This window comes from Musca autumnalis, unplaced genomic scaffold (assembly GCF_047663935.1).
Source record: "Musca autumnalis isolate F117 unplaced genomic scaffold, ASM4766393v1 scaffold_1, whole genome shotgun sequence".
NCBI classification, from domain to species: domain Eukaryota; kingdom Metazoa; phylum Arthropoda; class Insecta; order Diptera; family Muscidae; genus Musca; species Musca autumnalis.
The window spans coordinates 111244211-111257447 of NW_027411644.1; the positions used below are offsets into that span (position 1 = coordinate 111244211).

General features: G+C 35.6%; 1 protein-coding gene across 1 annotated transcript in view; it reads right to left on the bottom strand.

Moving 5' to 3' along the window:
* Window positions 1–6839, bottom strand: part of LOC141404718 (peroxisomal N(1)-acetyl-spermine/spermidine oxidase) — a 57597-nt gene extending 50758 nt beyond the window's left edge. The window contains exons 1-2 of the mRNA XM_073988373.1: window positions 6772–6839; window positions 5675–6611 (exon numbers count right to left, since the gene is read on the bottom strand). Coding sequence (XP_073844474.1) covers window positions 5675–5923 — 249 coding nt within the window. The 5' untranslated portion in view covers window positions 5924–6611; window positions 6772–6839. The remainder of the gene's footprint in view (window positions 1–5674; window positions 6612–6771) is intronic.
* Between the last annotated feature and the right edge of the window lie 6398 nt (window positions 6840–13237).

The following is a 13237-nucleotide window of genomic DNA, read 5'->3' on the forward strand; positions in this document are numbered from 1 at the left end:
GCGCTGCTAACGCTCTGCCAACTGCGTGGTTTGTGTCTTGGGACTTAAATTTAAAAGTTATCGTAATGCACCTAATAATGGGCTAAATATTAACCAAATCGGCTAATATTTTAGTATATCCCCCATATAACGGTACCTCCTGATATTCGGTATTTTGAGGATTTAAGCCATCCTTTCCTTCCAAATTAGTTGTAATTTGGTACTTGGGGTTTCTAGAGATCACCAATAATTGTGGACATAGGTGCACGTTTGGGTATAAGCCCCTTTTAAGGTATCTCCCGATTGTCAGTATTTCGGGGGTTTAAGGCTACATTTCCCTTCGAAATTAGGTGAAATTTGATATTTGGGGTTCCCAGTGGACACAAACATCCTCCACAAAAAATTGTGGACACAGGTCTACATTTTAATATTGTCCTCATATAACTGTACCTCCCAATATTCGGTATTGTTAGGATTTTGTCTACATTTTCAGATATATAGCCCCCATATAACTGTACCGACAGATTTTGGGTATTTTGAGTATTTAAGCTATTTTTCAAGACCATTTATCAGCAAGATTTTCAGCTATTTGCAGCTATATTGTGGTTATTCGGAATCTAGGTAGTCCAATTTAATTAGTAAAAAAAATTGGACTGAACCTCAGTGGACCTTGGTAGTTACGCTCCATTCAACAAAAGTATATTTCACTAAAAACATAAAATAATTATAATTTTTGAAAATTTATTGCTACATAACTAAGTAGCTTTAGGCCCCATTTTTTTTTTTAATCTAACTTACACCCTCCCCTATCAATAAAAAATAAACTTTGTTTAGTTTTATTAAGAATTTATTAAACAATTAAACAAATATGAAACCAGGTTTTTAGCAAAAATTTTGTTAAAATCGGATGCATAAAAATTTCTTGCACTTGACAGTGAATAACATAGTGAATATTTACAACAACAACAAAATTGAAAACACAATTTTAGTCAGCAGAGTGTCTGTAATCGATACAATGGAAAACATTTCGCAATTTTATACTTTGATTTTTTTACTTTCGCGCCGCTAGATCAATGGTTTCGACCAGTGTGCGACGGTTAAATCACTCTCGAATCTGGGAAATAAGGATGATAGAACGGCTGTTACTTAGAACGGCGAGACAGTGACACATCAGAAGAGGTGCACTTCGGGAGTAAAAGGGGGCTAACAGGGATGTGCTACGCCGTATAAGAAGAGCCCTCCCAGTCGATGAGGTACAACCAACATTTACGACGAGCGATGTTGCAGACGTCATCCGTAACGCAAATTCGTCCAAAGCGTTGAGCCCCCGCCGAATCTCAATGAGTATTTAAGAAGTAATCTTAATCTATCGTTAGTCACCCATATTGTACCAAAAATCTGGAAAGGTGGCAGGGTGGTCGCGCTACTGAAGCCAGGCAAGGATGCCAGCTGAGTTGAGTCGTACAGGCCGTTCCTCCTCTTGTCGGCAGTAGCAAAGATTATAGAATCACTACTCCTCCCTATGAAGCAGACTTCTAGTTGACCAACGTCAGCATGGATTCCAGAAAATCACACGTCATACACACATATCAGTCGATGACTGAACCAGAACAGTCGATCGTGCGACGGAACAGTTATGGTGACCCTTCACCTATCGAAGGCCTTCGACACCGTCAACCATGTCATGCTATTCGAGGATATAGAGAAGACTTCGTTGGATAATCAATTATATGTGTGGACGAACAAGTCAGAAATAAGGAGTCCAAGACCCTTAGAGTGAAACAGGGAGTTGCCCAAGGTGAGGTGATATCTCGAGGACTGTTTAACCTCTACCTTTCTGAAATTACACACCCTCCAGAAGTCATAGTGGAGAAGGTAATGTATGCGGATAATTGTACGACATTGGCGTCGGGTCCTATCGTCGTTAAGTAAGTTTTTGCGGATTCTGAAACAGCAATGTTCATAGATGAGAAAACTGCAAAAACAAGAAAAAATAGCTGGAGAGATTTTTAAAAAAAGTCTCGGTCAAAGTTTACATTTTTTAGGGTTTTTTATGCTTTCACGATTTTGCTTGAAAACGGCAAGTCCTATTGAAATGGGACTATAGAAAATATTTTAGAGGATGTATACTGCTACAGCATTTCCTTTAGTGTCATTTCGATAAACTTCTGACCTAAAGAAAAGAAGTAAACACAATACTTCTGAAGTCTATAGGGGCTTTTGCAGTATTTGGCCAAAAATGTAAAAACAGATCTCAGATGAGTCCTTAAACTGCACTCTTTCCAAACTTTGTGTGGGAGGTACCCGAAAGAGTAGCCCGTGTAATCAATACTCGGACGTAATCCGAGTTTGTAATTAATAATTTGATGTACAACGTTTGGACCAAATCGGTTTCACCCTTCGAGGGTTATCTTACGTACTACCCATTTCAGTTGGTGCCAGCAGGTTTTTTTTGGAACTTTTGGGTCATTATCAGAGGAAGTATGAACTTACCCTCGAAAAAAAATTATGCAGTGATAACAAGGCCCGTAAGAAGAACTTGTTGCAAAAAATTTCAAAAAATCCGAGACGAGATGTTAGATTGTACTTTTTCCAAATTTTGTGTAGTAGGTACACGAAAGAGTACACCTATTCAGTCCTTACTCAAACCTGATCCAGGCATAGATTTGAATATGGACAAAATCGGTATACTCCTTCGGTATACGCACCTCCTACACAAGTAATATTACCATTATTTCGATGAGGTACAATTTTGGTCGTATCAAAGTGTATATACCCTCTTTAGCCTAAAGGCTAAGGGTGTAAAAAGATAGAGGTAGAGAATACGTCCCATGAATGTTACAATGGAAAGTCCCAATCCATTGTTAGGCATCTTTTTGAAGAGTAGATTTTATTATGTCGGAACTCACATCGAAAGTCTTAGACAGATCAAGTGCTGTTACAATGCTCCATTCGAGTGGCCGTTGCTGATTTAGACCTCCTGTGATATTTATAGATATTCCTAGCAGAACTACTGTTAATATAGAATGGACTCAGGTAACAAATGAATCACTCTTTGAAGCAGAATACCTGGGGGTAATCCTTGACCATCGGCTAAGTGGGAAGAGGAACACTGAGGAGCGCACCAATAGGTCCTTTATTCCTTTATTTACTTTATGAACTCCATAGGCAAAAGCTGGGATTTCAGACCGCATGTAATACCCTGGCTGTCTATCTGGCTGGCAGCACTGAATTTTTTATTGAATATCCGACCCCAGGATATCAATCATCCCGATTGAGTTCAATCTGTGACGCTGTTCACGGCTTGGATATGTAAGCGTTCTACAGCAGGTATGTAGACAGATTGGGTGACACTGATTACATTTTGAACTGAACATCTGCCGAGTTTTTCAAGCAGAAGTCTTTGTCATGCTGAAAGCCTTCGAACTACTAGTAAGAATGACAGACCTTGCAGGTAGGATGGTCGCGGTATAAGAGGATAGCCAGGCAGATGTAAAGGCGTTAGGATGCTTCACTATTAAATGTAAGAATTTTCAAAGTTGTAGGTCTATCTTAAAAACTTGTAGTATCCCAGCAAAAATTTGGTAGGCACATGTCATTACTTCTTGCATTACCGGGTAATGAGTGCTCATTACACTCCGCATTATCAGGCAGTATATATATAACAGTTTACACATAACTAGTTACTTGCTTAATTACTACTTACTTACTAAGTAATGAGTATGGTGGCACAGAGCTAGTGTGTCCGACTACAAATTCTAGAGTTGTGTGTTCAAAGCTCAGCGTCGGCATGGGCGTTTTTTTTTTGTTTACAAAATTACAAAAACATGTTAATGTACATGGATGAGTTAAACCAACCCTTGTTTTTCGTGCGAGTGGCCTAGTGTGTAGTGTGCTTGGCTACAAATCAGAATTTCGTATGTTCAAAACTAGCAGGTATCGATTGAAAAAGAAAAAAAAAACAAAAAAAAATGTGTAGTGTTGAATATAATTTCACCTCATTTTTTTTCTAAAAACAGAACTATGGTTTTTAGCTTCTTTGCGACTGCCGGTATGTGATTAAGTATGTACTTAAAAAAATTATTAAAGGAAGTACTTCCTTCCTATGACATCCCCATGTAAAAATAATGAATTTTACGGTATATTTGTAAGTAGTTACTACTGCCAAATTTTACTGAATAAAGTCATTACTTAGTAAAGACTTTTTGCTGGGATAGCCTTTAAGTTCTGTTGGATATCAGGACACTGCAATATTGAAGGAAAGGAGATAGTTTAAGAACTTGCAATACGATGCTCCCAGTCCTCCAACCTTCGGATGGGTGACTGTTTGAAGCAACCGCTTTGTTTCTTCCTCAACGAACTCAGCAAGACATACCTGGCTGCAAGGTATCGTAGTCAATCTGGCCGGCAAACTCAGTACTACAACGTTGGGTATTGCATGCTATGTGAGGATGTGAAAGAGACTGAAACAATCGAGCCCATTCTATGCCGGTGTAATAGATAGTCAGTTAAAAGGCACAGACTGTTTGGTTTCCATGATATGGTATGGATGAGCACAATGGACCGCTGGTCTCGAGGGAAGTTGTTGTCAGCAATCAACAACAGCTGCGCATTCTATAACTTTACCGAAAATTGTATCAAACACTTTTTCTCGTGGTGAAATGTTGCTATGCACACAGTCGGTAGTAGTTTCGATTCTGCCGCACGACAAGATCACAATGTCAGCGTTGATAGAATCCGTCAGTTCTTCTGCAATACAAATTTTCTTTACAAGCGGTATCTATCTTACTATTTTTGAAACTCGCTTCAGTTGGAAATAAAATCAGCTTCTATTTCTGATATGAGAAAATTTTACCTTACATTTGGAATGCTCGCGGAAGATTATTTTTTAGTTTATAAGGATTAATTTTTTTGCCTTTTAGTATTCAACTTTGTTTTCAGTGGGAGTATTTTTGCTTATCACTTCAACTTAAAGCTGTCTACATATATTTGCTTAAAGTGTGTGGGGGCATGTTGTCGATAATAAATGCAGAATAATTACAAACAAGGTCTTATGCATTTCCTGCAGAATAATGATAATGATGTCATGGCCTTTGGTTTGCAATAACTGCATTGGAATTTTTCTGGATAAGAATAAAAAACATGCAACAATATTCAGTTTAAAATAGGAAATTTACTGAGATTACGAAAAAATGTGTCAAAATACCTGAACATTCATTGAAAATTTAGATAATAATCTCTTCTGCATTCCTTAGATGCTCAACAGTGATTCAACATATTAGCCGTACAAAAAACGAAAGAAAAGTCTGTTCAATCTTTAAATAAATGGTAATAAAGATAATTGCAACGTTATCTCAACACCATAAAAAAACAATTGTATATTTAGGTTTGTTGTACGTGATAATAGTCGGTGGTGTATTGCACTCCGCACTCCATGTTCGCTTATAAAACAAATATAAGAAAATTATTAAATGATTTCAACTTTCCTTCAATATTTAACTTGTCGTGTTTTTTTCTCCCACTACACTCTCCTGTATGCAACAACATCCTTGCTTGTTTTGGAGAAACGAAACCCCCAAAGACAGACCACGAAGAAGCAGAAGGGGAATGAAAAACACATTCTTTTGTGTCTTACATAAGTTCAAAATATGTTATGACTGGCTGACTGGCATTGATGATGATGTCGTCTACTTACCTTTTGATGGGCCAAGGGTATGGAAATAATGCGACCACCTATACGACCCCGAGCTTCTAATATGCAAAAACTGTCACAGCCATTTTGCAATAAATGATTGGCAGCCGATAGACCTGCCATGCCAGCTCCGATTATGATGACTTTAAAGTTGGTAGGCTGGGAGGAGCTGGCAGCTGCAGCTGCTTCCATGGCAGCGGCATGCTCCTCAGTTGGAGAAGGAGCTGGTGTATGAGGAGTTGTCTCACCCATGCTGGGTTGATAAAGGTGCAAGGAGAGCTGCTCCTCCTAAGGATAATTGCGCTTGTAAAACGTTACAATTTTCTTTTTTTTTTTTTGCTTGAAATGACAACCGAGACAGACCGTAAAAACACGCACACACAAAACGTTATTAAATAATCAATACTATACTTCTCCAGAAAAGAAGAAGTATATTCCACAGAACACACAGATTTTTCTTCTTTCGTTTTCAACACATCTATGATTTTTGCACAATTTTGAATTTTTGTAATTTTTCTGGTAGGCTTATTTCTTTCTTGACCAATTTTCACTTTTGTTTGGCTGGTTTTTTCTTTTAATTTTTTTCTTTTCGAGTACTCTTGAGGTATTCACTTCACTACTGCCAGCCACTGCCAGCCTGTCTGATATTTCTTCTCTACTCTGTGTGGAAAAACGAAAAGCAGATCCACAATTAATGTCAAAATATTTTGGTTGCCTTCGTTTGTTTTCTCTGTGGCGTGTTTCTGCTGGTGCCTCTGAACAACATTGGAACTTGCATGTACTGCGCAATCGCTGATAAGTGTGTGCTATTCTGGTTTGTTTTGCTTGCTCAATCGTCAATCGTGGAATACAAATCACGTAACTCCATTCCCTGATCCGACACAAGAAAGAAGACCCCGAAAATTAACGTCCGCAATCACAACCGGCTAATATAATTCTCCTTCTAATTTACACAACACAAAACAAATTGCAATGAATTAATTGTTTTCTTTTATGTTTTACTCTTCATTTTTCGATAGTTTATTGTTTATATAATACGAATTGTTCGTTATAAGCAAAAAATTAATAATATTCATCCGATGTGACCCCGACAAACACACCTTTCGACAATTAATTATGATGCAAAATAAGAGAATAACAAAAACAATTCAAGATAATTTTAAACGTCAAGTTCTGGGGCATTGCCTTATTAGACAAAAGCATTGCCAATACGAAAATGTGTTTTCGTAATGTAATTAGTAAGTAACGCAACGTACGTAACGTACGATTAAATTTAGATGCAAAGTTTTCAAACAGTACCCAGCAAAAAAAAAATTGGAAGATGTGCAATTGGAGTTATGATTTCACAACATCTTTCGATGTAGTCCAACAGAGTTATGAAAAATGCACTCCGTTCGATACATTTTATAAGCAGTTGCTTTAGAGATCCCTACAAAACAAAAACAGTTGGTTGATCCCTACCCGTCGCTGCCATCATAACTTCTTCAAAAGAGAAACAATTGTGAATATATTTCGAAGAATTTGTTATAAAATAAAAAATACAAACTAAAGTTGCAAACATTTTTGTGGTAATTTACGAGACGCAAATTTTTAGTGGAGTTGGAGTCGAAAGCTGAACTAGTGATGGGAAGGCAACATAAAAAACCTTTAGGATGACGAAGCAAAATCAGTTGCGCTTGGATTAAATGGAGAACGGAGGAAGTACACTTAATTGTGATTGAACTTCAGTTTATATTTTTTATTTTATAACAAGTTCTTCGAAATATATTCACTCTTGTTTCTCTTTTGAAGAAATTATGTCGGCAGCGACGGGTAGGGATCAACCAACTGTTTTTGTTTTGTAGGGATCTCTAAAGCAACTGCTTATAAAATGTATCGAACGGAGTGCATTTTTCATAACTCTATTGGACTACATCGAAAGATGTTGTGAAATCATAACTACAATTGCACAACATCCAATTTTTTTGCTGTGTGGGTACAACTTTTTCTCGGAAAATCGGGTAAGAATGGAGAAAGGGAGCTCCTCCACCTCATGTGTTATTTTCAGTGTCTGGCACAAGAGTTTGTTCGACTCCATGGTACAATTACCAATGTAGATGCATCGGCGAATTGCTACAACAAAGCAACGTTTTTTGTAATGTAAACTGTCAAAATTGTCGCCAAATGGTGTCTTGTTGTCTCTTTTTGTCGCTTGTGTTTGTCTATAAAGTGAACACATGCTATCTTATACGTTTTTTTTGTTTTGATTTTTCATGGCGAATTCCTAGTAATTGTGCCATGTTCGACTCTATGAATTTTGACAGTTAAAATCTTTGTTTTTCTTTGAATTTGCTTGCTCGAACACGTGTAATTGGGCCATGCGGTTACCTTATATAAATTTGCCTGCAAGAAGCTACAACTTTTTACTACGATAACATTTTTTCCATGGTACAATTATTGTACCATGATTTTTTCCTTTATGTTATCGAACAAAATAGATTCTTGCAGTACTGGAACAGACCAACATGATTTCGACTTTTCGCGTTTCTACTTACGAATCCCTAGTAGAGTATATTACAAATGGTCTGTTCCTTTACTTTTGAAAATGGTAAAACCGGCAAAAGTAGCAAAAGTTGTAAACTGCTCCCATATGAAATGTATGGTGTCTGAAGTAAAGGAACGCTTTTCGAGTAAAAAGTGGTAAAACTTGAAGATTCTTGCACGTAAAGGAACAGAGCTAAAGATGTCAATATTATAAGTCTTGTGCCAGACTATGAAAATTTTCATGGAAATGTTTTGAGCTTATGGGTAAGAAGGGAGAAAGGGAGCTCCTTCACCTCCGCTCTCTCCTAAAAGCTAAAATATTTTCATGTGTTATTTTCAGTGTCTGACACAAGAGTTAGATAGGAAAAGTCAATTGTGAAAAATTAACTGTAGAAGGAGTTAACCTCTGTTGCTACGATATCATAGCAACATTCTGTTAAACGAAAACTGTTACTCATTGGAATATTGACAAGAAAAACATTAAAACTCAAATTTTACGGCGTTGACTTTTGTTTTTTTATTAAATAAAAAGTAAAAAATAGTGAAGAAATACATTTCAGCCACAAAACACGATGTTAATGTTTTCTGCCGCGAGAAATGGGAATCAAAAACGATTGGCATTGCTGTTATCAATTCCAGTGAGTTGTGTAGCCATCTGAAACCAAAATGTGGAACTATTAGCATATGTTTTTGGAAAATGCATTTGTTCGAGTCTTTATTGCTATACGTCTTTGTATATTACAAAGATGTCAATATTATAAGATAGGAAAAGTCAATTGTGAAAAATTAACTGTAGAGGGAGTTAACCTCTGTTGCTACGATATCATAGCAACATTCTGTTAAACGAAAACTGTTATTCATTGGAATATTGACAGGAAAAACATTAAAACTCAAGTTTGACGGCATTCACTTTTGATTTTTTTATTAAAGAAACAATAAAAAAAAGAAAAGAAATAAATTTTAGCCACAAAACACAACGTTAATGTTTTCTGCCGCGAGAAATGGGAATCAAAAACGATTGGCATTGCTGTTATCAATTCCAGTGAGTTGTGTAGCCATCTGAATCCAAAATGTGGAACTATTAGCATATGTTTTTGGAAAATGGATTTGTTCGGGTCGTTATTGCTGTACGTCTTTGCTTATAATATTGCAAAGACGTAAAGTAATAAAGACTCGAACAATGCTAATAGTTCCACATTTTGGTTTCAGATGGCTCAAAGACATAAAGTAATAAAGACCTGACAAAATGCATGCAACAAAAAAATGTTTACGAAACTTTGTATAGAAACATTACCCTTAACAGGTTGCAGTTAATTCAAAATCGCAGCCAAGGAGGCACATTTCATGTAATGGTATCAGAAACGAAATTTATGAATTCAAGGATCTATTCAAGAATAATTCCATGTCAATTGGATCGGTAAATTCGGTTAAATACGTAAAAATGTATAAAAGAAAAAAATGTTATATCACCATATCGTAACATAACATTATGTTAAATTCAAAAGCCATTCACTGAAGAATGATAGCAAAAGAAATGTCTTATCTTGTTGTATTTATGTCTTTGGATGGCTACACAACTCACTGGAATTGATAACAGCAATGCCAATCGTTTTTGATTCCCATTTCTCGCGGCAGAAAACATTAACGTCGTGTTTTGTGGCTTAAATTTATTTCTTTTCTTTTTTATTGTTCATTCAATGAAAAAATCAAAAGCGAATGCCGTCAAACTTGAGTTTTAATGTTTTTCTTGTCAATATTCCAATGAGCAGCTGAATTATTGAAGCTGCAGGAATTATTGAAGCCATAAATATTGCAAAAGCATCCAAAAAAAGAACCATAATTTTCTCCGACAGTTTATCTGTCCTCAAAGCTGTTTCTAACGTCTCAAACACTACTTGGACATCCATTAATAAAATCCGCGATCTCTTAACAGATCAGGCCAATATACAACTTTTCTGGATACCAGGACATGTAGGAATTACAGGAAACGTATATGCCGACAACGCTGCAAAATTTGCATGTACAGCACCGTTAGAATGTGATATGCTGGTTGAAAAATTGGATTTGAAAACGCACATTAGAAATGAACTGGTTTCTCATGCCATGCAAAACAACATGAATTTCTGTCACTTCCATTACAACTACGTAAATCCTTCTTGTATTAAACCCAAATATCCCACCGACGTAGATAAAAAGAAAATACGTATGTTCTCCCGCCTACGTATGGGTCACACCATCGTCACACATCAACATCTTCTAAACAATGACATGGACTACAAATGTCCCAAGTGTGGAAATATCGGTACTATTGATCATTTTCTACAGTCTTGTAATGATTTCTCCAATTTACGTCAACTATATCTCAACAACAATGGATTAGAAGTCCTTAGGTCACCAACTACCACAAATATAAATGCTATGTACAATTTTATAACAAATTCTCATTTAATTATATAAGACAAATTAATTATAATCTGTAAATCTATTGTATTATAAGTATTAGCTGATGGCCGTTGCAGCCAATGCTATGTCTTATTAACATTGTATTTACTACAAGTTAATATAATATTAAATAAATTAAATAAATAATTCCAATGAGTAACAGTTTTCGTTTAACAGAATGTTGCTATGATATCGTAGCAACAGAGGTTAACTCCCTCTACAGTTAATTTTTCACAAATGACTTTTCCTATCTTATAATAGGTGTGTACGATAACTTTCCCAGCAATAATTACTCAGTCAGTTCCAGCAACCTCTCTCAGTGAATTTTACTCTCTCAAGCAAAAAAAATTGCAGAAAGTTATCGAACAGCATTTTGCAAAAACTTGCAAGAAAGTCAGCTGTTTCCGAAAATGTTTGAAATTTGTTTTGGTTTCGTTTGATATTTTAAACCAAATGGAACAAAAACATAAATCTTAAAATTGCAGTTTACTTATTTAATGCTTTAATACTATCCACAACGCTTTAGAATCTAAAAAAATGTGCAATTGTGAAATTTTCTTGGGCAAAAATGTTAACATTTCGAGTTGTTTACATTGAACAGGTGATTAAAAGTCAGCTGATCAGACTTGCAAATTTTTGCGGGACAAATTTTCCCAGCAAAAATTTGCAAGTTCTCAGTCACAAAACTCTCCAAAAATCTCTCCAAACTCGCTCTCTTTTGCTGGATAATTTTGTTATCGAACAGCATTCAGCAAAAATTTGTACGAATTTGTACAAATTATTGAGTTATCGTACACACCTAATATTGACATCTTTATTATATATTCTACTAGGGATTCGTAAGTAGAAACGCGAAAAGTCGAAATCATTTTCGTCTGTTCCAGGGCCAAACCTATAGCTCTGCGTGTGCGTTCAAAAATACAAAAACAAAATACATGTTCATATTTCAAATTGAAAAGCCTTTACCTAATTACCCAGCAAACCAAATGTCGGATGTCCGACATATCGAAACAATTTCGGAAGCAAAATCGTTCAGATTTCGTATCGATTTCTATACGATTTTTCGTAGGGCAATTTGTTCAGATTTCGTTCCGATTTCGGAGAAAATGTCGGAAGTAAATTTCCCTTCGAATTTGCTAATGTTTTTCTTCCGACTTCGTTACGAATTCGGATCGATATGTCGGAAACAATTTTCCCTTCGCACAACAACCACCTTTTGTATATATCAAACAAGTAACATTTTAGTTTGTTGTCGAAAAACAAAATGGTTGGTTATAAAATTCGCATATACATTTTTTAAATATTTTAAATATAAATGCAACATATAATAATTCAAGCTAGTTCTGATAGACTCAACATATTCGTACACAAAGTTTACATTGTTCTACTATAACTACAAAATGATAACAACAGTGAAAATCATTAGATATCTTTGAAATTATAATCTTCCCATTAAAAAATTATCAATAAAAAAGAGGCATCAAAAAAATTTTTTTTCCTTCGGTAATCATACGAAATTATTCCAAAATTGTTCAGAAACCTTTACGAAAGTTCGGAAGCTACCTTAGATTTTCATACGACATTATTCCGAAATCGTTCAGAAATCTGTACGAAAATTCGGAGGAAGAAATTCGAATTCCGAATTTCCCAAGGATTTTCTTCCGATTTCGTTGCGAATTCTGACCGAAATCGATCCGATTTCGCTCCGACATTTCGTTCCGAAATTATGTCAACCACTTCATACAACTTTCGTTAAGATATCGTTACGATTTCGGATCAGATATCGGACGTAACGTCCGAAATTTGTTCCGATTTCGTTATGATATCGGTACGATTGGTTTGCTGGGTAGCTGCATATTGCGTGTGCGTTCAAAAATACAAAAACAAAATACATGTATTTGTTTTTGTATTTTTGAACGCACACGCAACACGCAGTTAATTAGGTAAAGGCTTAATACATGTATTTTGTTTTTGTATCTTTAAAGGCATATTTATACAAGGTAGAAGTGACAATCAGCTGTATTCTTACTTTTTTTGTAAATTTAGTTTTCAAAGTGTAATAGGGTCTACTCATGAAATTTGAAACATCGAACTTTGCTACCATAAAATACTGTTTTTCTTCCTAAACGTGTAATAAAAATGAACTACGACAGTTCTGAATGCTTTATATTTGCATTGTCATTCAAATTTGTTCTATTATGGAGGATTTTCAAAATGTATTTATGTTTTTCCTGAGAAAATGTTTGGAACGACCCTATTATTCAATATTTTCTTTGACAATTTACTTTCAATACCATGGCAGAACTACCTGGTAGTGGTATCACACCAGCTGATCGAATATGAAAAGTCAAATCCCTTTATAAAAAAATATAAAAAATAAATACAAATATTGTACCATGATACCAACAATTGCTCTGTTCCTTTACGTGCAAGAATCTTCAATTTTTACCACTTTTTACTCGAGAAGCGTTCCTTTACTTCAGAAACAATACAATTCATATGGGGGCAGTTTACAACTTTTGCTACTTTTGCCGGTTTACCACTTTCAAAAGTAAAGGAACAGACCAAATGTTGTTTTTGTAATTTGTTAGTTGTAATTCA